The sequence below is a fragment of the Miscanthus floridulus genome, chromosome 8 (genome assembly GCF_019320115.1).
Source record: "Miscanthus floridulus cultivar M001 chromosome 8, ASM1932011v1, whole genome shotgun sequence".
Lineage (NCBI taxonomy): Eukaryota > Viridiplantae > Streptophyta > Magnoliopsida > Poales > Poaceae > Miscanthus > Miscanthus floridulus.
The window spans coordinates 71128827-71155519 of NC_089587.1; the positions used below are offsets into that span (position 1 = coordinate 71128827).

The 26693-nt window shown below is 46.1% G+C and overlaps 5 protein-coding genes and 2 pseudogenes across 6 annotated transcripts; all 7 read right to left on the reverse strand.

The window, feature by feature from the left end:
* Window positions 1–268: 268 nt before the first annotated feature.
* On the reverse strand, window positions 269–5136 carry LOC136476650 (uncharacterized). 2 transcript variants are annotated; one of them, XM_066474571.1, is made up of 4 exons: window positions 4836–5136; window positions 4315–4660; window positions 2139–2194; window positions 269–1965 (listed from the first exon to the last, which is right to left on the reverse strand). In XM_066474571.1, exon 4 carries the CDS (start codon window positions 1417–1419, stop codon window positions 715–717), a length of 705 nt encoding a protein of 234 aa, XP_066330668.1. In that variant the 5' UTR covers window positions 1420–1965; window positions 2139–2194; window positions 4315–4660; window positions 4836–5136; the 3' UTR covers window positions 269–714. The 2 variants fall into 2 exon arrangements, with proteins under 2 accessions (XP_066330668.1, XP_066330669.1); XM_066474572.1 differs by lacking the exon at window positions 4315–4660 and having other exon boundaries at window positions 269–2194.
* Window positions 2994–5049, reverse strand: LOC136469347 (uncharacterized). The gene is made up of 2 exons (XM_066467571.1): window positions 4895–5049; window positions 2994–3504 (listed from the first exon to the last, which is right to left on the reverse strand). The coding sequence occupies exons 1-2, from the start codon at window positions 5047–5049 to the stop codon at window positions 2994–2996; spliced, it is 666 nt and encodes a 221-aa protein (XP_066323668.1).
* A 1677-nt stretch (window positions 5137–6813) lies between the features above and the next one.
* On the reverse strand, window positions 6814–7585 carry LOC136472515 (uncharacterized). The gene has a single exon (XM_066470214.1). It carries the CDS (start codon window positions 7516–7518, stop codon window positions 6814–6816), a length of 705 nt encoding a protein of 234 aa, XP_066326311.1. The 5' UTR covers window positions 7519–7585.
* Window positions 7586–11042: 3457 nt separating this feature from the next.
* On the reverse strand, window positions 11043–11747 carry LOC136472516 (uncharacterized; annotated as a pseudogene).
* A 1621-nt stretch (window positions 11748–13368) lies between these two features.
* Window positions 13369–14197, reverse strand: LOC136472517 (uncharacterized). The gene has a single exon (XM_066470215.1). The coding sequence runs from the start codon at window positions 14071–14073 to the stop codon at window positions 13369–13371; it is 705 nt and encodes a 234-aa protein (XP_066326312.1). The 5' UTR covers window positions 14074–14197.
* An 891-nt stretch (window positions 14198–15088) lies between these two features.
* On the reverse strand, window positions 15089–16053 carry LOC136469348 (mitochondrial uncoupling protein 5-like). Its single transcript, XM_066467572.1, has one exon. It carries the CDS (start codon window positions 16051–16053, stop codon window positions 15130–15132), a length of 924 nt encoding a protein of 307 aa, XP_066323669.1. The 3' UTR covers window positions 15089–15129.
* A 3288-nt stretch (window positions 16054–19341) lies between these two features.
* Window positions 19342–22824, reverse strand: LOC136469349 (uncharacterized; annotated as a pseudogene).
* Between the last annotated feature and the right edge of the window lie 3869 nt (window positions 22825–26693).

Here is a 26693-nt window from a genome sequence, read left to right on the forward strand (position 1 = left end):
AGTTTGGAGTTGGCATGTCTTAGCTAGGGAGAGCAAGATCCACTGTACAAGGATCATGGGTTTGCTGTTAAGGCACATCTCATGTGAACAGGAATATTATGGCCAACTCATTTTCTCATACTAAGAGCATCTCCCAAGAGACTCTCCATATCCTTCCTAAATGTTAGGAATAGAGAATTTGGTGAAAAATTATCCTCCAACTTCTCTAAATGGTCATCTAAATATAGCCATCTTCTATTCTGGATTTTTCGCTAGACAAAAATAGAAGACGAGAATGGCTCTCTAGAGCGTGCGTGGGATATAGAAAAACTGTTGGAGAGTGAAAAGGTATAGAAAACGATTTTTATGTAAATGGCTCTTCAAATGATGATTTAGAGAGTGAGATTAGGAAAGGCTCTTGAAGATGCTCTCTAATGTTGAATAGAACACGTGTATTTCCCTAACAGCTCAAATGATGTTCACCTTAGTTCTAGTTTCACTGACCTTTGCATGATGCAAAACAAAAAAAGGAATGACTGGCAAGGATGCACACCATAAAGTTAGCCACAAGAGAGAGAGACCAACTGCCAACAGGACCAAAAACTTTGCCTCTCATTTGAGTAATTATCTGTACATTTTCTCTCATATATATGTACACACAAAATTGTTTGTATGATCAGCAAATCCTCTAAAAGGCGGATGCTAATCGCTGGGGGTCAGAGTTGTATGATCTGTCTACAAGCTAAGAGTATTCAGAAGGGACACTCTGCTCTGGATCAATGTCCTGAACAGTGTCCCAACTCTGCTCTCAAGATCAACAATGTCCAGCTCCAACCCTTGCAATTGCTCCGCCTCGCACAGGACTCTCTTCTTTTGGAACGTCTTGGAGATAAGTGACCACTTGCTAGAACTTGTCAACGCAATTTGCTTCGACAGGAGATGAAATGTTGATTCGAGGATTGACATGGCAATCTCCCTTGCTTCAGCAACCAGGTTGATCACCCTGCACCCTTCGATGTCAGAAGCAGTCTTCTTGTCGACCTTCTTGAACAGCTTCTGTGCCTTCTTGACCAAGCGCGCATAGTCAGTAACCCTGGTCTGGAGAGCCGCGTCGTCTCCTCTTTTGAGAGCCAACTGCATCTCCAGGACACTGGCCTTGAGCTCCACGAAGCTCTCTTGCACGGCGCTGCAGAGGTCGAGCAGGATGAGGGAGCGCTCGAGCTCCTCCTCCACTGCCTTCCTCTGGCTGCTGGGCAGCCATGTGAGCGCATCTATGTGGATGTAGATGCTTCCGAGCTTGCTCAGACCATCCACCATGGTTTCGATGGTCGCTGAAGGCAGAGAGATGGCTGCTTTCATGCTCAGAATCTGTTCCACAACATCGTTCTCGCTGGAGCGAGGGCTTGAAGGCATGCTGGCAGATCTCAGGTGGCACGCCATCTTTGGAATTGGTGAAAGCTGTTAAACACTGAAACTTCTGGGAGTGGGAAAGAGGAAAGATGAAAGGCAAGCTGCTGCAATGGTGTCTTCCGGGCTTCAGCTTCCTTGTTTATATAGCGAAGGAGGTGGATGCAACTGTCAGCAGACAAGGAGAATCATTCTCATGTGCGACCAACTGTGTCCTTATGCGCTGCAACCGAAGCCAACTAATAAGAACTGTATTGTACATTGAGCTTGATTACGAGGCTGTCATGTCTATGCTATGGATGGCAGGCTCGCCTGCACAGACGGAAGGGCGTCGGGATGAGCATCTGATCCAGATTGTAAGATGGATCAATTAGCCTGCAAGTTGCCGGTGGAGGGGCGAACATCTAGTTGACTTCGCTTCCCAGCTCCAGGTTCTCATGCATTCCGATCTGGTGGGTTCTGATATGTTTATCTTTTTTTTTTTATTGAAGCGTGTAGCACCTTTGGCAATCTACAAGACGATCTGCAGACGTGTTTGTAATTTTGTGGCTTTGCTAGACCATGTCCTGCTCCAGTTGTCTGCAACAAATCATGACAATAGTGCATTCGTGCATACTGTAACCCTTCTCTAATGGACACAGCAGTGTAAGTGTTGCTGTCATGCAAGTCATCTGGTTGCTGAACACTTATTTTTATGAATTGCTATGCATCATTCAAGTTAAATCTTGATGAAATTACTGAATCTCTCTTACCCTTGGGTTCACTCTGAAGATTCATCCTTTGAGGGTTCACTCTGAAGATCAACGCTCTGAAAAAAAATTCATAAGAAGCTAGAAGGAATCATATATTCATATTAATAATAAAAAGGACAAAAAGATCTAACAAATTCATTTTGGTGGTAAAATTATGAGTGTATAGCCTAATTATACTCATACATAGAGCAGAAGTAGATGGCACAAAGTCCTTCCAAGTACAATACAACCATAAGAGATCCATGTTTTTTTTTCTGGAGGAAACTGGAGGGGTAAAACCCCTACTGATTATATATGTTAATAAAAAATATAAAGGTGTATACAAAGAGAAGGCCCATATTAATATCAACTGTGCAATTGTACAGGATTTCACTCAACAGTAAATGCTAAATTATTGGTTTCTTGGAAACAAATCGTGGTAGGAGACAAATTCACATGGTTTGGAGTTGGCATGTCTTAGCTAGGGAGAGCAAGAACCACTGTACAAGGATTTTGGGTTTGCTGTTGAGGCACATCTCATGTGAACAGGAATATTATGGCCAACTCATTTTCTCATAATGTGAATACCATATTTCAATAACAACTCAGATGATGTTGAACTTAGTTATTGTTTCGCTGGCCTTTGCATGATGTAAAAAAAAAAGGAATCACAGACAAGGACGCACACAGTAAAATTAGCCACCAGAGAGAGACCAACTGCCAACAGGAATTTGAGCAAAAACTTTGCCTCTCATGTGAGTAATTTTCTGTACAGTTTCTGACTATATCTGTACATACAAAATTGTTTGTATGATCAGCAAATCCTCTAAAAGGCGGATGCTAATCGCAGGGGCTCAGAGTTACTCTATGATCTGCCTACAAGCTAAGAGTATTCAGAAGAGATACTCTGCTCTGGATCAATGTCCTGAACAATGTCCCAACTCTGCTCTCAAGATCAACAATGTCCAACTCCAACCCTTGCAATTGCTCCGCCTCACACAGGACTCTATTCTTTTGGAACGACTTGGAGACAAGTGACCACTTGCTAGAACTTGGCATCGTGATCTGCTTCGACAAGAGATGCAATATCGATTCGAGGATTGACACAGCAATCTCCCTCGCTTCAGCAACCAGGCTGATAACCCTGCATCCTTCGATGTCAGAAGCAGTCTTCTTGTTGACCTTCTTGAACAGCTTCTGCGCCTTCTTGACCAAGCGCGCATAGCACTGAATCTTGGTCTGCAGAGCCGCATCGTCTCCTCTTTTGAGAGCCAACTGCATCTCCTGGACAGTGGCCTTGAGCTCCACGAAGCTCTCTTGGACGGCGCTGCAGAGGTCTAGCAGTATGAGGGAGCGCTCGAGCTCCTCCTCCACTGCATTCCTCTGGCTGCTCGGCAAGCATGTGAGCGCGTCGATGCAGTTGTAGATGCTCCCGAGCTTGATCAAACATCGACCATGGTTTCAATGGTCGCTGAAGGCAATGAGACGGCTGCCTTCAGGCATTGCAGCTGTTCCTCAACATCGGTCTTGCTGGAGCGAGGACTTGAAGGCACGCTCGTAGATCTCTGGTGGTATGCCATCCTTGGAATTGATGAAAGGTGTGAAGCTACTGGAGATGGAAGAGAGGACAAGATCAAAGGCAAGCTGCTACAATGGTGTCTCTTCCCGGCTTTGGCTTCCTTGTTTATATAGCGAGAGAGGCTGAAGCAACAGCAGGGCTCAACCAGCAGACAAGGAGAATCATTCTCATGTGTGGTGTGACCAACTGCGTGCTCAGACGCTGCGACCGAAGCCAAGAATCTCATCACGCATTGAGCTTTGATTACAAGGCTGTCATGTCTGCATTATGGCTGGCAATCTCGCCTGCATGGGCGAAGGGCGTCGAGATTAGCATCCGATCCAGATCGTGAGATGATTAATTGGTCTGCAAGTTGCCGGAGGGTGGCCTCAGCTCCAGGCTCCCAAAGCATTCCAATCCGGTGGGTTCTGCTTTGCGTGCCCGCTTGCATCGAAGTATCCTCAGTCATCATCAGATGATTCAGCTTGCTATCGCGCTGTCATGTCGCAATTAGTGGCAGCAGCAACGGATCCGCTCGAGCGTGTAGCTAAGATGATGCACACGCTTGCCATGGATTAAAAAAATTGGAGAGAAAAGTGTAATGGAAGAAGAGGGGAAGAAGCGGAAGGTGGGGCTGACCAGATCGCTGCGGCAACCGAGAGTCCCACCCCCCACGATTTCGGCGGCGGCGGCGGCGACCTTGGTCCTTGGGGGCCGTCCTGCCGTTGCCCTCGCTACTTGGAGACCATGGTGGTGACCCGCCGGGCGCCGGCGGTGGAGATGCTGGCGCTAAATTGGCTCTCCATCCAGATCGTGAGATGAATTAATTGGTCTGCAAACTGCCCCGGAAGTTGTCTGTGGAGGGACGAACAGCTAGTTGGCTTGCTCGCCTCAGCCGCTCCAGGCTCCAAAGCATTCCGATCCGGTGGGTTCAGGGTTGCGTACTCTCGCTTGCATCGAAGTATCCTCAATCATCCACGTGTTCCTGCAATCCTTGATGATTCAGTTTGCAATCGAGCTGTCATGTTGCAATTAGTGGCAGCGGCAACGGATCTGCTCGAGCGTGTAATTAAGATGGTGCACACGCTTGCTATGGACTAAAATAGGAGGAGAGAAAAGGATAATGGAAGTGGAGGAGAGGAAGCGGCAGGTGGACTGACCAGATCGTTGCCGGAGTCCGGGTCGTAACCCTGGGTTGCGGCAACCGAGAGTCCCACACCACGAGTCAGGCGGCGAACCCGACACGGCGGCCGCGGCGGCGGCGACCTTGGCCCTTGCCTCCTTGGGGGTCTTCCTGCCGGTGCCCTCGCGCCTTGGCGACCATGGGGGTGACCCGCCGGCGGAAGAGATGCTGGCTCTGAATTGGCTCTCCATCCGGAACAGGGCCACAGGGGCAGGGGAAGCCGCCGCCGGCGACCGGACCGGAGGGGAAGCATCGCGACTGTGATATGGGGCCCTCAATTGGGCGGGCCACGGCCACACAGTTTGCAAAATGCCCCCCTCATTTGGATAATTTTATTAATAGAGACTGAAATATTTGGCAAACTCATAATGATCTACAAACGTGTTTAATTTCGTGGCCTTGCTGATGCATGTTGTGCTCCTGATGTCGGATACAAAAGTACTAGCACATTCTTGTATTGTAACACTTTTCTAATGGACATTGCTACGGAGCGGTGTTGCTGTCATGGAAATTATCTTGTTCTTAAGGTCCGGTTTGAATTGAACGAATATCAAAAGAATTCTGTGGCCCCGTTCGCTGGTATGAAATTTGGCTGAAACTGACTGAAAACACTGTTCCGGCTGAATTGTTGGGAGAGAAAAACACTGTTCCGACTGAAAAAATAAGCCGAATAAGCTGAATATGAAGTAAGCCGAACAAGACCACGGGGAAAGGGACTGAGGAATCGTCTCTCCCTTTCCTCTGGAATCCTACAGCTATTCAGCAATTTTACATTAATGGAAAAAAAATCCACTTTGATCTATGGTTTTCACTTCTTTCGCTGAAGCAGAGGCAAAGCGTAGGGACACGAGGGTGATCTGCACTACTGTCACTTTTCAGTAGGTCACAAAGCTGATTAGTACAGTACTACATGTGTTTGAGATGCTTGGCTACATGCCTTTTTCTCTCCCATCGAGTCTCAAACGTAAAATTTATTTCCTGTGTTTTTCCATTCCTATTTTGTGAATACTCTTTTATTCTATTCGTGTGTTTTTCTCTTTCTTCTGTTTTTATTTAAGTAAAATTTGGATGAAATTACTCAATTTTTCTTACATTCGAGGGCACTTTGAATATTTAAGCTCTGAAAAAAAACTTACAAGAGACTAGAAACGACAATATTAATAAGAAAGAGAGAAAAAAATCTAACAATTCACTTTGGTGCGTCAAATTATGAGTGCATAGTCAACATACTCGTACATAGTGTAGAAGTAGGTGGCAAAATTTCCTAACAAATGCAACTATAAGATATCCATATTTTTTAAAAGAAAATTGGATCTGTAAGGTCCCTGCTGATTATATATATTAATAAAAAATATAAAGGTGCATACAAAGGGAAGTTCCTTGTTAATATCTAACGGTTTCACAGGATTCAACACTCAATCGTAATTCCTAAGTTGTTTGTTTCTTGGAAATAAGTCATGGTATTACTAGATAAACTCGTAATTCCTAAGTTGTTTGTTTCTTGGAAATAAGTCGTGGTATTACTAGATAAACTCTAGTGGTCTGGAGTTGGTACGTTTTATCTAGGCAGAGCAAGATCCACTATGTAAGGAACCTGTGCTTGCTGTTGAGGCGCATCTCATGTGAACAAGAATATTCTGGGCAGCTCATTTTTCTTAATAGTAATATTGAACACGGGAGAACGTGTATTTGCATAACAGTTCAAATGATATGGCCTTAGTACTTGATTGGCTGTCCTTTGCATGACAGGCAAGAATGCACACAATAAAATTAATCACAAGAGACAGACCAACTGCCAACAGGAAATGGACCTAAAACTTTGCCTTTCATTTGAGTAATTTTCTGTACACTTTCTGACATATGTATATCTACATACAAAATTGTTTGTATGATCAGCAGATCCTGTAAAAGGCGGATGCTAATCGCAGGGGGGTCAGAGGTGTTGTATGATCTGTCTACAAGCTAAGAGTATTCAGAAGAGAAACTCTGCTCTGGATCAACATCCTGAACAAAGTCCCAACTCCGCTCTCAAGATCAGCAATGTCCAGCTCCAACCCTTGCAACTGCTCCGCCTCGCACATGATTCTCTTCTTTTGGAATGACTTCGAGACAAGTGACCACTTGCTAGAACTTCGAACCACAATTTGCTTTGACAGGAGATGCAATATCGATTCGAGGATCGACAAGGCAATTTCCCTCACTTCAGCGACCAGGTTGATCACCCTGCATCCTTGGATGTTAGAGGCAGTCTTCTTGTTGACCTTCTTGAACTGCTTCTGAGCCTTCTTAGCTGAGCGCGCATAGCACTGAATCTTGGTCTGAAGAGCAGCGTTGTCTCCTCTTTTGAGAGCCAACTGCATCTCCTGGACACTGGCCTTGAGTTCCACAAAGCTCTCTTGAATGGCGCTGCAGAGGTCAAGCAGGACGACGGAGCGCTCGAGCTCCTCCTCCACTGCCTTCCTCTGGCTGATGGGCAGGCATGTGAGCGCATCTATGTGGATGTAGATGCTCCCGAGCTTGCTCAGACCATCGACCATGGTTTCAATGGTCGCTGAAGGCAGAGAGATGGCTGCTTTCAGGTTCAGAATCTGTTCCTCAACAGAGGTTTCGCTGGAGCGAAGGCTGGAAGGCATGCTAGCAGATCTCAGGTGGCACACCATCCTTGGAATTGGTGAAAGCTGTGAAACACTGAAACTTCTGGGAGTGGGAGAGAAGATCAAAGGCAAGCTGCTGCAATGGTGTCTTCCGGGCTTCGGCTTCCTTCTTTATATAGCAATGGAGGTGTATGCAACTAAAGAGCTGAACCAGCAGACAGGGAGAATCATTCTCATGTGTGACCAATTGCGTGCTCATACGTTGCAACCAAAGCCAACTAATAAGAACCGCATTGTCCATAGAGCTTGATTACGAGGTTGTCATGTCTGCGCTATGGCTGGCAAGCTCGCTTGCACGGACGAAAGTGCGTCAAGATTAGCATCTGATCCAGATCGCGAGAAGTTTCGATGTTCCCATGCATTCCGAGCTAATGTGGGTGAACATCTAGTTGACTTTGCCTCCCAGCTCCAGGTTCCCATGCATTCCGAGCTAATGTGGGTTCTGATATGTTTAATTGAAACGAGCATTGCTGGCATGTTCATTTTTTTTGTTTAATTGAAGCATGTAGCACCTTTGGCAATCTCAAGATGATCTAAAAACATGTTTTGCAATTTTGTGGCTTTGCTATAGCATGTTGTGCTCCCGTTGTCTGTAATAAATCATGACAATTCACTCTAGCGCATTCGTGCATCCTCTAACCCTTCTCTAATGGATAGAGGCATAGAACAGTGTTGGTTTCACCCGAGTTAACTGGTTGCTAAACATTATTTTAATGAATTTGCTATGTATCATTCAAGAGAAATTTTGATGAAATTACATAAAATTTCTTACCTTTAGGTTCACTCTGAAGATTCATGCTCTGACGGTTCACTCTGAAGATCCATCCTCTGAAAAAAAAAACTATAATAAGAGGCTAGAAAGAACCATATTAACAATAAAAAGAGACGAACAACAACAACAACAACAACAACAAAGCCTTTAAGTCCCAAATAAGTTGGGATAGGCTAGAGTTGAAACACAGCAGAAGCAATCAAGGTTCAGGTACGTGAATAGCTGTTTTCCAAACACTCCTATCTAAGGCTAAGTCTTTGGGTATATTTCATCCCTTTCAAGTCTCCTTTTATTACCTCTACCTAAGTCAACTTCAGTCTTTCTCTGTCTCTCTTCACGTTACTATCCTGGCTTAGGATTCCACTACGCACCGGTGCCTCTGGAGGTCTCCGTTGGACATGTCCAAACCATCTCAACCGGTGTTGGACAAGTTTTTCTTCAATTGGTGCTATCCCTAATCTATCACGTATATCATCGTTCCGAACTCGACCCCTTCTTGTATGACCGCAAATCCAATGCAACATACGCATTTTCGCAACACTTATCTGTTGAACATGTCGTCTTTTCGTAGGCCAACATTCTGCACCATACAACATAGCAGGTCTAATGGCCGTCCTATAAAACTTGCCTTTTAGCTTCTGTGGTACCCTTTTGTCACATAGTACACCAGATGCTTGGCGCTACTTCATCCACCCTGCTTTGATTCTATGGCTAACATCTTCATCAATATCCCCGTCTCTATGTAGCATTGATCCTAAATATCGAAAGGTATCCTTCCTAGGCACTACTTGACCTTCCAAACTAATATCTTCCTCATCCCGAGTAGTAGTGCCGAAGTCATATCTCATATACTCAGTTTTAGTTCTACTGAATCTAAAACCTTTGGATGCCAAAGTCTCCCGCCATAACTCCATTCACTCATGTCCGGCTTCCATCAACTAGCACTACATCGTCCGCGAAAAGCATACACTAAGGGATGTCCCTTTGTATGTTCCTTGTGACCTCATCCATCACTAAAGCAAACAGATAAGGGCTCAAAGCTGACCCTTGATGTAGTCCTATCCTAATCGTGAAGTCATCTGTGTCTCCATCACTTGTTCGAACACTAGTCACAACATTATTGTACATGTCCTTAATGAGCCCGACGTACTTCGTTGGGACTTTATGTTTGTCCAAAGCCCACCACATAACATTTCTTGGTATTTTATCATAAGCCTTCTCCAAGTCAATAAAAACCATGTGTATGTCATTCTTCTTCTCACTATACCGCTCCATAACTTGTCTTATTAAGAAAATAGCTTCCATGGTTGATCTTCCGGGCATGAAACCAAATTGGTTCATAGAGACCCGCGTTATTGCTCCCAAGCGATGCTCGATAACTCTCTCCTATAGCTTCATAGTATGGCTTATAAACTTAATTCCCCGGTAATTAGTACAACTTTGAATATCCCTTTTATTCTTGTAGATCGGTACCAATATACTTCTCCTGCACTCGTCAGACATCTTGTTCGATCGAAAAATATGGTTGAACAGTTTGGTTAGCCATACTATAGCTATGTCCCCGAGGCATCTCCACACCTCGATTGTGATACATCCGGTCCCATCGCCTTACCTCCTTTCATCCTTTTCAACGCCTCTTTGACCTCAGATTTTTTGATTCTCCGTACAAAGTGCCTATTGGTGTCATCAAAAGAGTCATCCAACTGAAAGGTTGTGTCCGTATTCTCACCAATAAAAAGAGACAAAGATCTAACAAATTCATTTTGGTGGGTCAAGTTATCAGTGTATAGCCTAATTATACTCATACAAAGAGCAGATGTAGATGGCACAAAGTCCAGTGAAATACCATACAGCTATAAGGGATTCATGTTTTTTGGAGCAAACTCGAGGGTGATATGGCAAGTGGAGCCAGCCTAGGGGCCCACATGGTACTGTAGCACGTGAACAGAACCGTGTTAACAGTGCCTGGCAGATTAGATTAGATGGATTTGGTTTGTTATGAAAGGAATAAGATAGATTGATTTGGTTCGGATATTACTTAGGGGTCAAGTAAGTTGTCTCTATAAAAGGGACCATCATGTATGAAGAAATCCTAAGATAGTCCCGAGGAAGGGTGGCTATCCGGGGTCTCTCTGCTAGCCTTTTCATATCAGAGGGGTAAAACCCCTAGTGATATATATGTTAATAAAAAGGTAAAGATGTACTCGAAGAGAAGGCCCATACTAATATCAACTGTGCAGTTGTACAGGATTCCAGTCAATAGTAAATGCTAAATTATTGGTTTGTTGGAAACAAATCGTGGTAGGAGATAAATTCTCATGGTTTGGAGTTGGCATGTTTTAGCTAGGGAAAGCAAGATCCACTGTATAAGGATCTTGGGTTTGCTGTTGAGGCACATCTCATGTGAACAAGAATATTCTGGCCAGCTCATTTTTCTCATAATGATGTTGAACACAGGAGAACGTGCATTTGCATACAGTTCAAATGATATTGACCTTAGTTCTTGTTTTGCTGGCCTTTGCATGATGTAAAACATAAAGCCAACACAGGCAAGAATGCACACCATATAAAATTAATCACAAGAGAGACACCAGCTGACAACATGAAATGGACCAAAAACTGTCTCTCAAATCTCAATTGAGTAATTTTCTGTACATTTTCTCTCCTATATATGTACACACAAAATTGTTTGGATGATCAGCAGATCCTCTAAAAGGCGGATGCTAATCGCAGGGGGTCAGAGTTGTTGATGATCTGTCTACAAGCTAAGAGCATTCAGAAGAGACACTCTGCTCTGGATCAACGTTCTCAACAATGTCCCAACTCTGCTCTCAAGATCAACAATGTCCAGCTCCAACCCTTGCAATTGCTCCGCCTTGCATACGACACTCTTCTTTTGGAACGACTTGGAGATGAGTGACCACTAGCTAGAACTTGGAATCGCAATTTGCTTCGACAGGAGATGCAATGTCGATTCAAGGATCAACACGGCAATTTCCCTCGCTTCAGCGACCAGATTGATCACCCTACATCCTTGTATGTCAGAGGCAGTCTTCTTGTTGACCTTCTTGAACAGCTTCTGCGCCTTCTTAGCTGAGCGGGCATAGCACTGAATCTTGGTCAGAAGAGCCGCGTTGTCTCCTCTTTTGAAAGCCAATTGCATCTCCTGGACACTGGCCTTGAGTTCCAGAAAGCTCTCTTGCATGGCGCTGCAGAGGTCAAGCAAGGCGACGGAGCGCTCCAGCTCCTCCTCCACTGCCTTCCTCTGGCTGCTGGGCAGGCAGGTGAGTGCATCTATGTGGTTGTAGATGCTCCCGAGCTTGCTCAGACCATCTACCATGGTTTCAATGGTCGCTGAAGGCAGAGAGATAGCTGCTTTCAGGCTCAGAATCTGTTCCTCAACAGAGGTCTTGCTGGAGCGAGGGCTCGATGGCATGCTAGCAGATCTCAGGTGGCAAGCCATCCTTGGAATTGGTGAAAGTTGTGAAACGCTGAAACTTTTGGGAGTGGGAGAGAAGAAAGATCAAAGGCAAGCTGCTGCAATGGTGTCTTCCAGGCTTCGGCTTCCTTGTTTATATAGCGACGAAGGTGGACGCAACTACAGAGCTGAACCAGCAGACAGGGAGAATCGGATGCAACTGCAGAGCTGAACCAGCAGACAGGGAGAATCATTCTCATGTGCGAAGAACTGAGTGCTCACGCGCTGCAACCAAAGCCAAATAATAAAAACTGCATTGGCCATTGAGCTTGATTACGAGGCTGTCATGTCTGCACTATGGCTGGCAAGCTCGCCTGCACGGATGAAAGGGCGTCGAGATTAGCATCTGATCTAGATGGTGAGATTGGTTAATTAGCATGCAAGTTGCTGGTGGAGGGGCGAACATCCAGCTGACTTCGCCTCCCAGCTCCAGGTTCCCATGCATTCCGATCTGGTGGGTTCTCATATGTTTAAATTGAAGTGAGCATCGCTGGCATGCTCACTCTTGTTTGTTAATTGAGACGTGCAACACCTTTGGCAATCTCAAGATGAGCTACAGATGTGTTTTATAATTTTGAGGCTTTGGTAAAGCATGTTGTGCTCCTGTTGTCTGCAACAAATCATGACAATTCAGTCTAGCGCATTCGTGCATCCTCATGGATGGAGCAGTGTTGGTCTCATGCAGGTCATCTGGTTGCTAAACACTTATTTTAATGAATTTGCTATGTATCATTCAAGTGAAATCATGATGAAATTAATGAAACTTTCTTACCTTTGGATTCACTCTGAAGATCCCTGCTCTGAAAAAAACAACTATAAGAGGCTAGAAGGAACCATATTAATAAGAAAAACAAGGACAAAAAGATCTAACAAATTCATTTTGGTGGGAAAAAATATGAGTGTATAGCCTAATTATACTCATACATAGATCAGAAGTAGATGGCACAAAGTCCTGTGAAATACAATACAACTATAACAGATCCATGTTTTTTTGGGGAGAAAACGGGAGGGGTAAAACCCCTAATCATTATATATTTAATCAAGGAGATAAAGGTGTATACAAAGAAAGGGACCATATTAATATCAACTGTGCAACTGCACAGGATTCCACTCAATAATAAATGCTAAGTTATTGGTTTCTTGGAAACAAATCATGGTAGGAGGAGATAAATTCTCATGGTTTGGAGTTGGCATGTTTTAGCTAGGGAGAGCAAGATCCACTGTATAAGGATCTTGGGCTTGCTGTTGAGGCACATCTCATGTGAACAAGAATATTCTGGCCAGCTCATTTTTCTCATAATGATGTTGAACACAGGAGAGTGTGTATTTGCATAACAGTTCAAATCATATTGACCTCAGTTCCTGTTTTGCTGGCCTTTGCATGATGTAAAACACAAAGGCATCACGGGTAAGAATGCACACCATAAAATTAATCACAAGAGAGACAGCAGCTGACAACAGGAAATGGACCAAAAACTGTCTCTCAATTGAGTAATTTTCTGTACATTCTCTCATATATATGTACACATAAAATTGTTTGGATGATCAGCAAATCCTCTAAAAGGCGGATGCTAATCGCAGGGGGTCAGAGTTGTTGATGATCTGTCTACAAGCTAAGAGTATTCAGAAGAGACACTCTGCTCTGGATCAATGTCCTGAACAATGTCCCAACTCTGCTCTCAAGATCAACAATGTCCAGCTCCAACCCTTGCAATTGATCCGCCTCGCACAGGACTCTCTTCTTATGGAAAGACTTGGAGACAAGTGACCACTTGCTAGAACTTGGAACCGCAATTTGCTTTGACAGGAGATGCAATGTCGATTCGAGGATGGACACAACAATCTCCCTCGCTTCAGCAACCAGGTTAATCACCCTGCATCCTTCGATGTCAGAAGCAGTCTTCTTGTTGACCTTCTTGAGCTGCTTTTGTGACTTCTTGACCAAGCGTGCATAGCACTGAACCCTGGTCTGGAGTGCCACATCGTCTCCTCTTTTGAGAGACAACTGCATCTCCTGGACACTGGCCTTGAGCTCAACAAAGTTCTCTTGCACAGCACTGCAGAGGTCGAGCAGGACGAGGGAGCGCTCGAGCTCCTCCTCCACTGCCTTTCTCTGGCTGGTGGGCAAGCATGTGAGCACATCGATGCAGTCGTAGATGCTCCCGAGCTTGCTCAAACCATCGACCATGGTTTCGATAGTCACTGAAGGCGATGAGACGGCTGCCTTCAGGCTCTGCAGCTGTTCCTCAACATTAGTCTCGTTGGAGCGAGGGCTTGAAGGCACGCTCGCAGATCTCAGATGGCACGCCATCCTTTGAACGAAGCACTGGATGTGGAAGAGAAGGAAAGAGAAAATGCAAGCTGCTGTAATGGTGTCCCTTCCAGGCTTCGGCTTCCTTGTTTTATATAGCCAGAGAGGTTGAAGGTTGAAGCAACTGCACAGCTGACCGGCAGACAGAAAGAATCATTCTCATGTGTGACCAACTGCGTGCTCTTGCGCAGCAACCGAAGCCAAGAATCTCATCGCTCATTGAGCTTGATTACGAGGCTGTCATGTCTGCATTATGGCTAGCAAGCTCGCCTGCACGGGCCAAAGGGCGTCGAGGTTAGCATCTCCCAGATCGTGAGATTGATTAATTAGCCTGTTATTGTTGCCACCTTGCCGGTGGAGGGACGAACACTAGTTGACTTGGCTCGCCTCCAGCCTCGAGGGTCCCAAGCAATCCGATCCGGTGGGGCAATTTAATTTATTGCCACTCTTACGGTTGCCACTCTTTCAGTTGCCAGCGTTAAAATTGCTCTTACATATTTGCCACTGCATGCAATTCGTCTCCTACGAATTTGCCATTTTCGCCGACGTGTCGTGCCAGATGGACTCGCCAGCGTGGAAGGCAGCCTGAGAACCCGATTTGGACGTGGCAAATGACCATACTGCCCCTCCTCCACCTCACGTTCTTTCCTGGGCCAGGCAACCTTTTTCTTCCTCTTCCCCCCTTGGTTTTCGTTTCGGTTTTGCTCGAGCTAAGCTTTGAGCTTCCGTTTTTTAGATTTTGGCCTTCCATCCTCTTCTTTCTTTGCTCTCCGATCCGTCGTCTCTCCCTGACTCCTCCTGACAAAAAGAGGGAGGAAACCGAGGCGACAAGCAAGCAAGCAATGGGTGTCAAGGGATTCGTCGAGGGCGGCATCGCCTCCATCGTGGCCGGCTGCTCCACGCACCCGCTGGACCTCATCAAGGTCCGCATGCAGCTGCAGGGTGAAGCCGCCGCGGCGCCGCAGCCAGCGCTACGCCCGGCGCTCGCCTTCCACGCCGGTGGCCACGCCGTCGCGGCGGTTGTCGTCATCATCTTCGTCGTCGGCACCGATCGTCTCAGAACTCGACGCCCTTGAAGACCTTGCGCACCTGCTCGAGCGTGACGAAGAGCACGACGGTGAATGGCCCCTGGCGCATCACGGTGGGGATGAACCCCTTGTACAGCGCCATGGGCCCTTCCGACCTTACCGTCTTGAGGGCGCAGTCGACGGCGCCGGCGTACGGCGGGGGCGAGCCGGGCGCCACCTTCACGTTCATCATCCTCGTCTTGACGACATCCACCGGGTTGGACGCGGCCGCCGCCACGATGCCCGCGGTGAAGCTGGCGGCAACGTGCGTGGCGAGCCCGTCGGCGCCAGGGCCCCGGCGCGCCAGGATGGCCTCCTTGGCCTGGTCGTACGTGGCGAGCTGCGACGCGGTGACGATCATGGCGCGGTTCACCGTGAGCGACGACCCGTGCCACAGGCTGCGGACGCCCTCGTCACGCGCCATCCGGCCGATGGCGTCGCCGACGCCGGCGTAGTTCCGGCGCTCCGCGAGGGGGAGGCGCCCGTCCGCCTGCATCCGCACCATGGCCACGTCGGCCGGGTTGCCCACGGCCGCGCCGACGCCCCCCGCCACGAGCCCCGCCGCGATCTTGCGGTGCAGCGGGAGGACGCCGTTGTTGTCCTGCGGGGTCCACTTTGTCTTGAGGATGTCGTACAGCCCCATCCGCGTGGTGGAGTAGAGCGTCTGGCGCAGCATGGTGGCGGAGACACCAGAGAAGAGCCCTGCCGCGCCCTCGGACCGCAGGATCTGCGCGCCCACGGCCAGCGGCCCCGGCTTCCTCGGCGCCGCCAGGATGTCGTGGTGCGGGAGCGCGACGGCGTGGCCACCGGCGTGGAAGGCGAGCGCCGGGCGTAGCGCTGGCTGCGGCGCCGCGGCGGCTTCACCCTGCAGCTGCATGCGGACCTTGATGAGGTCCAGCGGCAGGAAGGTCATTTGTCAGGCCCAAACAGGCCTCCCAGGCTACCTTCCGCACTGGTGAGTCCATCTGGCACGACACGTCGACGAAAATGGCAAATCTATAGGAGGCGAATTGCATGCAGTGGTAAATACGTAGGAGCACTTTTAACGCTGGCAACCGGAGAAGTGCCAACCGTAAAAGTGGCAATAAATTAAATTGCCCGATCCGGTGGGTTCAGCATTGCACGCTCGCATGGATCTAGCTTGCTATCGCGCTGTCATGTCGCAACTAGCGGTGACAACGGATTCGCTTGCCATGGATAAAAATAGAGAACAACAGGGAGAAGAAGGTATGGAAGGGGCAGGTGGGGCTCACCAGAGCGTTGCCGGAGACCGGAGCGCAGTCCTAGGTTGCAGCTCCCACCCCACGAGTTCAGTGGCGAACCCGAGACGGTGGTGGCGGCGACCTTGGGGTCGTCCCGCCGGTGCCCTTGCGCCTCGGCGACCATGGGGACGGCTCGTCGGCGGTGAAGATGCTGGCGCTAAAATGACTCTCCATCCGGAGCAGGGGCAGCAGAACTCGCCGCGTCCGCGACTCCGCCGCCGCCGACCGGAGGGGAAGTGTCGCGACTATGAAACGTGGGGCCTACATTTTGCAAATAGCCCCCTCATTTAGATAATTAATATTAATCGCGATCCGAATATATTAACATGAAGCACCCCATATGGCCATATCGGATCCGGCATTTTCCAGATTAGTCCCCCATTCCAGTCCGGCGATATCCGCCGCCGGCGACATGGACTTGAGGCTTGCGGGAGAACAGCGGGTGCTCTTGGGTGTGGATGTTCCAGTCGCGCTTGCTCCACCTGGTGTTCTTCCCTGTGCGTCCCACCGCCAAATCATGCATCCATATGTTTCCTCGGCGTCAGGGGCGCCTTGCTGTGGACGCTCGACGGAGCTCAACGGTGAGAAGCTCCTGTGTTCTCCGCCGCCCATATATTTAGTACTAGATATTACACATTTTGCTAGGATTGTATGTCTCTTTGCAAAAGCTTGGTAGCTTGTAGTCTAACTCAGTAGAGATTACACATTTTTTTAGGGTTAATTAGATGCATGTCATTACAAATATCTTATTTCGAAGATATATCATTACTATTTACGGTATTGGAAACATGTCATTCTAATTTTGTATATGTCTGAATCTTGTTTATCATAATTTCTGGACCAAATTGCCCTCATCTACTTCCTCCCACCTCCCTCTCTCTCTCATAGGTGCCTGAGCAACTCCTGGATTGGCGAGAAAATGGTGATTCTGCCATTACGAAAACTGGGCTTCGCAATTTTGCCATCCCATAAATGGGATTCGCCCGTTTGCCATTCTCAAACGATACACACCCGCAAATATGCCCTGTGGAGGATTTGTTGCTAAATTAATTTTTTTTTGCTGCGGCATCTTTTTCTTCCCGTTTTGCCCCTGAGCCTTATCCCTTCGTTCCTTTTCATTCACCGTATCTTCACGGGAGAGAGAGCACGGAGAGAACGGGAGAGAGACGAGACGAAGACGAACAGAGGGAACTGCTCCACCGCCGCCGATGCCGTCGACGGCCGACAGCAGCCCACCTCCTCGGCCCTTTCCTTCCCAGCCACGGCCTCCGCGCTAGGCCGCCGCCGCGTCCGCGCCAGGCCGCCGCCGCCGCCCCGACGCGTCCGCGCCAGGACGCCGCCGCTGCCCCGACGCGTCCGCTCCAGGACGCCGCCGCTGCCCCGACGCCAGATATGGGTGAGGCTTCGTCTAGTTCGTCGTTCATCCCAACAGCTGCCCTTTCTCTGTATCCACTTGGCCCTAGCGGGATCCCCCTCATTCCATGCCCAGAATGTGGTGATAAAGTAGTGGAATGCAAATCCTGAAAGAACAACGGCAAAATTTTCTTCAAATGCATAAACTACGATGAATTTGTGAGTATATAATGATCTGTTTTTGTCATATAGAAATGGATGAACTAGGTACTGTGTCAAGATTTGGATAAATAGTTTGTGTTATGTATTGTCATTTCCACAGGCAGTGAAGAAATGTCCATTCTTTAGGTGGATTGATGCTTACAAGAAAGTAGTTGCAAAGAAGATTAAAGAAGACATGGAAAAGAAACGAAAAGAAGAAATGCAAGCTGCAGTAGCATACGAAGGTCATGGTGAAACTAAAGCCTTGGTCGAAATGAAGCCTAATTGCAGGATTTACGAGGAAGAGAGGATGGATCTCAAGATGGACAAGCTTATCGTTCTGGTGCAGCTGTTGGTGGTGCTATGTTTACTAATTACAGTCCTAGTTCTTTTAGGTGTGGTAGTGCTTATTAGCAAGTGAAGTTGTTTAGTAACTGTGTTCTAGAAGTGTGGGGTACGACTCCTGGTGGTGGTCTATTTAGTAACTGATTTGTAGAATGTGTTGTAATGACATCTAAGTCCTATGAAATGAAGATGTTTTTCTGGAATCTATCAGGTTTGAATTGCTGGCACTTTCTAATAGCTCAGGGAAGGATATTGTATTTACAATCAACAATCTGACGAGATTGATCGATGTTTTCTCCAACTTCAGTTATTTTTGCTTTCTTGATTAAATTGCGTGCAGCTCTCCTGCATCGTTCAAAAAAAACAGCAATTTTGTTGTTTTAACCTCCAGAGGTTACTAAAACCTATAACATTGTTGTTTTTCTTGTCATGAAATGTAATTAGGCTTATACTGATCAGAGATTTGCTTCAATCAGTGTGCAACCTATTATCCTAGGATGGAATTCTGGCCGAGGAACTGATACTGCTGCCCCCTTGCTGTTAAAAGGATTCCTCATGACCGCAGCATTCTTATTCGTAATCAGCAGAACCAGTAAACTCAGGTACATTCGGAAGCGTGTTGACCGTCCAATTCAAGCCAAAATACCTGCAGAGCCAGAGTGAATTTCTGCTGTCCTCATTTCTGAGCGTTAACGACATCACAGTTTTGGTGATCATCATTTCATAGTTTTGCCGCGCAAAGCTTGTTATGGGAAAATAACCCATCCCGGTCGGCTTTCAATAGAATTTGGACAGACTTTTGACACAATTTCATGATCACAATAACATTCCAGCAAAGTACATGTCCAGATAAATTCAAGATAGGTAGCATTTAAGTTACAATAACATAGGTCCAAATAAATTAAATAAGGTCCAGATACATAGATACATGTCTAGAGATACGTTTTCATAGAGATCTCCATTCTCATGATGGAGATACATGTCCAGATACAATTTAAGTTACAATTTCATGATGGACATAACATTCCAGACCGAAACCTTCAATTGGTTTTCAGTTTTCTTGGCTTGAGTTTTTTTGGTGGGCTCCTCTTTTGCACTGTCTTGTCTGGTGAGACACCTTCAGCTAGCAGGTTTTGCAGTTGGCTGCAATAAAAGTAGCACTATGAGTCACTTGTATGAAAGCAGTATACAAGTATAAAAGAATGAGAATTAATGTGTAGCATACCCTCTTGTAACTCTATTGGGGCTGTTCTGTATGATCTGGTCCCTTGTGAGCCTTGTGGGGCTGGTGAGTGTATTTGGGGCTGGTGTAGGCATTTCTTGGTCATGGAGAGAAGCATCTGGGGCTGGTACTTCAATTTCTAAAGCATGCAAATCATCTGGGGCTGGTGGTGCGATTTCTTGGTCATGGAAAGTATTTGGGGCTGCTGGTTCAGTAGCAGTATCCTGAGATTTCCCTCCCTTCTTTGCTCTCTTTGTTGGGATTTTTGCATTCTCACCATACTTTGTTGTATTTTTTCTTGGCTTTCTTTTCCTGCAAGTTTGGACAAAAAAGTATTTAATTTAGTTAGCAAAACAAGTCATGGCAGCAAGTACATATAGTTGGGTCTTACCTTTTCTTAGTCCCATTAAGATGGCATTTGTAGCTTGTTTCACCATGGCCTAATTCTCCACATCCCTTGCACTTTCTTTTGCCTCTAATCATTTTTTTCTTGCCCATTTCTGCCTCATTTGCAGCTTGTTTATCTGCCTCATTTGCTGCTTCCTTGGCTGCCTTCTTTCCTTTGCTACCACCACCTTCAAGGAAGCTTTTGATCCTGAGTTTTCTGTACCGTCCAGCAGTCCTCTTGTCAAGTGGTGCCCTAACCCCAAAAGGCAAATCAACATCTGGCCACTGTGTTCTATCAGGCAATGGCTCTATAAGTCTCTTATAAGCTGCCCTGAACCTCTCAACAGAGTAATACTCATGCACAAAGTCCTCCATATGTACATTACTAGACTGTACACTTGTAATCAAAGCCAAAGCATGCTGGCAAGGCTTACCAGTATGCTGCCACTCAAGACAGGTGCACTCATGTAGAGAAGACTTAACAACATGTCTACTGCGAGTGTTTGTGGTGTCCCAAATTTTAGCTGCAGCACTTCCACCATCTATAACAGTCAAGTGCCCAAGTCCTCTAGTTCTGGCTTTCAACTGTTGTATCACTGCTGGGAGGATCTTTCCAGTAAGCCTTTCTGAAATTTTTCTCCTTTTCGCCCATAGCACCATAATCATCTCTCTGAGCTTGTCTACAAGCTCAACAACAGGAAGGTCTTTCCAGTCCCTGATCCAATTGTTGAACACTTCAGCAAGGTTATTAGTGATATAATCACATTTAATCTCAGGATTGAAGCCAGATCTCATCCAAAGCTTGTAATGGTGAGCCTCCATCCAAACCAACACTTGAGGACTAGCATCAATGACTGACTTGTAAAAATAATTGAAAATTGATTCTCTATAAGCTCTAGCTGCAGGATACATCTTAGAGAACACGTCACCACCAAACCTTTTAATGAAATTATTCATTAGATGTCTAAAGCACTCCTTATGTTCAACCTGCGGAAACACATTCTTAACTGCATTTTCTAGACCTTTGCACGCATCTGATGAAATAGCTAAAACAGGAAGATCTCCTATGGCCTTGTGCAACTGAGTCATAAACCAAGTCCAGTTATCTATTGTCTCACCATCAATGAACCCAAAAGCAACTGGGTACATCCAGTTGTGACCATCTATACCACAAGCTACAGCTAAATGACCATTCCATCTACCATTAAGTGCAGTAGAGTCTATGCTAAGGTATGGCCTGCATCCTTCTAAAAAACCTTCAATGCAAGGTTTCAATGCACAAAAAAAATCTATGGAAATAGAAATTGCCATCTATCTCCTTGATGCCAATCTCAATAACACTACCTGGACACCTCTTCAGGACCTCTGCCCTCCAATTGAATAGCAGCTGAAAGCTCTCTTCCCATTTGCCATACAATTCTCTCAAAGCAATTTGCCTACCTCTACAAATAGTATCATAATGAATTATACACTTGTGGTCATCCTGTAAAGTTTTTTGCAGTTCCTTAGGGCCCATAGCTGTTTTCTTCCTAAGGAGATGTATTGCCTTTGAAGCAACCCAAGCACTGGTTGGTGTGGTAGTCTTCCTCCTAGCACTTGATTCACATGTATGCTTATCAACAACCACTGTCACCTGCAACAACAAAAAAATTAGTCAAGGCAACTAATATAGAAGGGCAAAAAACATTGGCAGCCTTAAAATTATTGAAGGGAAAAAATTAATGGAACGCAAAATGAAAGTTAGTACCATAACGGTGCACCCATCAGGCTGTCTACGCCCAACAAGATGCCAAGGACAATCTTCTCCCCCCTTGCAACCTCCAATATATCTTTCAGGATCTGTTTTGACAAAGTGTAGTTCAAACTCTTTATTTATAGCAAATTGTCTCACCGCCAATCTAAACTCCTTCATGTTAGAATAAACTGTGCCAAGATCCATATTGGGCCGATTTGGATTGTGCACCACAGTCCTCTCCCCTGGTAAATAGTCATCAACTTCAATGACTGCCCCAGTTGTATCAATTTCTTCAGTCCTCTGACAAGTATCGGTGTTCTGTTGACTGCTAGCTTTACTGGCTGCCTTTCTTGCCTTATCAGCCTCCTCATCGTCAGCCCTAAACCCCAACAGCTCATACATCACCTCATCATCAACAATCTCAATTCTTCCCTCTTCATCTCGATTGTCCTCGATGCGTAGGCTATCCCAATCAACAAGAGGTGCCTGCATTTGTTGTGCAGGAGGTTCTACTAGTGCTAAGCTAAGGTCAGGCTCCCCATCGAGCCTAGTAAAGAAATAAAAAGGTGGCATAGTTAGATTACCACCACATCTACACTTGTCGAGTCTCATCTACACGCTTGGGCACAGTTAGATTACCAGCAAAGCAAGAATACGTACCCTTGGAAGAGATCTGGCCAGTTCTCCATCCACCACTTGGAGCAGCACCGGTGTCGGCCGGCAGAGCCGGGACGCCTGGTTGGCTTCGGGGAAACCCAGGAGGTGCCCTGCAGTGGACCGTCGGCGGTGGCGTCGGAGGCGGCGGTGCTGGCAGCGGCGGGGATCCGTTCCCTCTCTCCCTCGCTTGACCTGGCGGCGGCGTCTGTATCCCGTGCAGAACGACCGTGAGTCTCCCGTGAATGAAGAGAAGAGACTCATGAACAGAAGGCCTCCGTGATGCATCAGGGAGGGGCAAAACGGGTAGGCAAGTTTGTCATGGTAAAAAAAAATTTAATTTGGCAACAAATCCTCCACAGGGCATATTTGCGGGTGTGTATCGTTTGAGAATGGCAAACGGGCGAATCCCATTTGCGGGATGGCAAAATTGCGAAGCCCAGTTTTCATAATGGCAGAATCACCATTTTCTCTGGATTGGCAGTACTCCGTATGTGTCTGAGCACCGGCTGCACGGAGGTCCATGTACGTGATGTACCTCGCTTATTAGTTATACAGTAGCTAGCTCCATTATTGTAGAGTAGCTAGCTCCGCTGTGACCATCTAATTAGCGTGCGGCGTGCCGTAGGGACAAGCTGGAGTGCTCCTTCCATTCGCAAGCCAGCAGTGCCGCGGATGTGCCATTGTGGCAGACCGGGAGCAGGAGGTGCGGGTCCGGTGTGCATGCACGGCCACAGTGGGCAGTGGCGGGGCTAACGAGCTGGTGCGGCAGAACCTCCTAAATTATAGGACCCACATGTATTTGTCACTATCCAACGACCTTTGACAATTATGCATATGTTCCTGGTAACTTAAGAAGTCTATCGGGTGTCCTCGGGGAACCCCAAATCATCCATGATTTCCGAGCAGGATCACATTACAGAGTCATTGCAGTATTACAACATTTATTCAAATATCAATACCAGAGTAAAAACAGCGGAAGTCTTACGATAACTTAGTTTACAAACCAGTTGTTTCAAACCTTACAAATTAAGTTCGATAATTATTACAAATCATAGTAGTGGTGGAGTGGCATACTTAATATAAACATAACACATAAAATAAACATCCTGCCCAAGGATCACACATTCATTTATCGTCATCGACCTGAACAACGGTCATGCAGCAAGGTCCAAAATAGACCTGCTCATGAGGCTCACCTGCAACAAGGGTCAACGAACTCTGAGTACAAAAGTACTCAACAAGACTTAACCGAAATATTAACTGATAAACTTAGGGATGTCGGCTCAGGGATTCAAGTTATAGCTTTAACAATAATCAAAGTTCTTTTGCGTAAAAGCTCTTTAACAAAATTTTTTATATAGAAAAGTTTATAAAATCATATACAAAGCTGACACGATCCGTGTTGAGATCATGAAACTTCATATCCAACACCGTCACAAGCCTTATTCGAGTTCCAGTTATTAATCTACGATGATGAACAGTGAGTTGAGTCTCCATAACCGAGGAGCAACGACGATTCGAACCGATTAAACCCAGCTAGGAATTCCAGACCACACGATATATGTAGGTCCCTGACCTCCATATACCAACCTACCATCGGATCCTCTAAAACAAGAACGGGTCCGCGTCACCCGAGAATACAGTACTCCACTAATCCAGCCTATTGCCACGTGGGTACACGCTATTCCCGCCATCTCTCCACTCCCAGTGCGCGAGTAGCCATTCTCATAATAGAATAGCCAAGTAAAGGCTTACCGGAGTATGTGGTTAGTACTACAAATTCTCACCTCATGCAATTCAACAACGGACGTGCCTTAATCGACACAGACGAAAAGAACCCGCTCACAAGACCTCCATGTCTTGTGGCTCACACGCACCGAGTCCGCCCGGTCTAGATTTATTACTCCACATTCCCATATCACATGATAACATAAGTTAACCAAAATTCCGTTTAAAGTTCGCAGGTGACAGGTAATCACCCGACTTTCATCGTTCTAAGCATAGCTAAGCAAAACTAGGCATATACGAATTTAAAACTGGTAATATGGTAAATATGGAATAACAAGGTTGATAATGCACCAATTTGTTTTTCATTTGACTCCTAATCACTTAATGCAGTAAAGAGAAGCAAAAGCGAAATCAATTTGTAAAATATAAGGTAGAGTTGTATGTATCCGGGGCTTGCCTTCGTTGACGGAAAAGTCCGGTTCCTGCGACGTTTCACAAGTATTCGATCCGACCTCAACAGACGGATAAACCTCCTCAACAATTTGATTAACTACCACGTGTTCACCTTCGTTCACTACACGTAATAACAATGCCATGTTTAACATGATGCGGAATACGAAACGTGATGCTCAATGATGGATGCAAAAATTAACAATTTGAATACAACTTTCCTTCGCGATACAATTGCAAGTCAAACAAACTAAATCTTTTTCGTAACACATACATCAATTGCCAAGGATCATTATCAACAAATGACCTAAGGTCATCACTCAATCAAAATTTCAAACAAAACCTAATCATTAAAGGTTACTATTTGCTTTTATGAATTAATTATTTAATTCAAAATTATGAAATAAATCAACTTATTCTAATTGAGCTCAAAATTTTAGTATATGTTTATTACATGATAAGTAAGTGGCAAAACAAATTTCATAATTTTTCGACAATTAAATAAGCCTAGAAAAATCATGGAAATCCATTTATTAATAAATTGAGCAATTTTTATCACATTCAAAAATTACTGAAAAACATTATTTCATATTTTTATTAAATACTATACATCGCAGAGAAGTCACACAAAAATTTTCATAATTTTTGGAGCTCTAAATAAATCTACACAAAAATAACAAATTACATCACTATTCATTCAAATCTGAAAATAGAAAAATTCCATTTGGACGTTGAGTCACTGACAACCCGACCCCACCTGTCATCCCTAACCTTGCGCACTGACCACGGCAATGACGGCGCTGACCGGCGATATCTTGCCGATGGCGAGACCAACGACGACGGCCAAAGCACCAAAACACTCTCCTCGACTGGCGCATCATTCAAGGGCACAAGCTGGACTAGCTACGAACTGGACCGAGCACTACGTCGGCTATGGCGGCCACGACGGCGCGGCTACGCTACGCTAGCGACGTGAGACCTGTAAAGCTTAAACAGATGGCCCAGGAAGCATCAGCAGCTCACCCCAAACGCGACTGAGTAGAGCACAAGGCCGGAGTAGCAACGGAGAGGTGGGTCGACGTTCCGAGCAAGCACGGCGGAGCAGATCGTCGTCGTCGGCGATGCTCCGGTGGCTGTGGTGGTTAAAATGAGAAATCAATGGGTCATGAAGTACCACAGCATCGTGGCGAAGCTGAAGCAAGCTCAGCAGGGCAGAGGCGCACCGTGGAGCTCTGGCCACGACGAAGTGCTCGCGATGGGGACGCTGCCGGCCGCGAGGAAGAAGAACGTGCACCGCGAGTTTCCGGTGAAGACAAGCCACAAGGACTGGTTTGCTGGACGCGCAAGGAACTAGCGGAGCTGGGACACGCTTTGCTGCGATGGCGCGGGCGCTGGTTCGACGGCAAAAGCTCAACGGAGCTATGGCAACGGCGGCGGTGGAAACCGAGGAAAGGAGCGGGGGCAAACGGCGATGGCCAGGGCTAAATAGAGCGGCTCAGAAGCACAAGGAAGCCACACAAGAGACTTCTCCGCGCCAACGCGAAGCCGAGGACGTCCACGTGCGCGTCTGGAAGCGAACCGAAGGTCGCCGGCGGTGTAGCTACGGCGGTGAACACTGTTCACAGTATTTACAAGTTTGCCATTCGCCAAAATTCACAAATTACTCTCAAATTTTTATAACAACTCAAAAATCTCCAAAAACAAAAGTTGTTCAAAATCAAAAGTTCTACAACTTTGCTTTTATAACCAACCCCTAATTCAGTCTAGATTTTAAAATGAACTTTTGAATTCGAATGGGGGAAATTTAACGAATTACGCATTTTTGAATTACTCCAAATTTTACTAAACAACTTGAAAAACTCCAAAAACAAACTTTGTATAACTTGTCAAGCTCTACACTTTTTCTTTTGGGCTCAACCCCAAAATATGCTTAGATTTAGAAATGGATTTTCAGGGTAGGGTTTAAATACTGAAAATCAGGGTTTTCTGGAAAATTCAAATCCAAACCAAATTTTGACATGATTCAAACAATTCAATTCAACACTCATAACACAAATGTAAACTTGTTTTAGTGAATGCATATCAAAGTTTGCAATTTGACCAAATACCTTGCAATGCATATGATGACATGTCATGTTTTTAATATTATAAACACCCGGGGTGTTACAGCTGGGCAGCGAGAGCGCGATACTTGTGGGCTAATGAGCAGGGAG

Excerpts from the sequence above, each read along its gene's own strand:
- LOC136472517 (XM_066470215.1), bottom strand. The coding sequence starts at position 14,073 with ATGGCGTGCCATCTGAGATCTGCGAGCGTGCCTTCAAGCCCTCGCTCC.
- LOC136469347 (XM_066467571.1), bottom strand. The coding sequence starts at position 5,049 with ATGGAGAGCCAATTCAGAGCCAGCATCTCTTCCGCCGGCGGGTCACCC. Across the intron at positions 3,505-4,894 it reads GGTTCGCCGCCTGACTCGTG|CCAGAGGAATGCAGTGGAGG; the intron begins GTGTGGGACTCT and ends CTTGCCGAGCAG.
- LOC136472515 (XM_066470214.1), bottom strand. The coding sequence starts at position 7,518 with ATGGTGTGCCACCTGAGATCTGCTAGCATGCCTTCCAGCCTTCGCTCC.
- LOC136469348 (XM_066467572.1), bottom strand. The coding sequence starts at position 16,053 with ATGACCTTCCTGCCGCTGGACCTCATCAAGGTCCGCATGCAGCTGCAG.
- LOC136476650 (XM_066474572.1), bottom strand. The coding sequence starts at position 1,419 with ATGGCGTGCCACCTGAGATCTGCCAGCATGCCTTCAAGCCCTCGCTCC.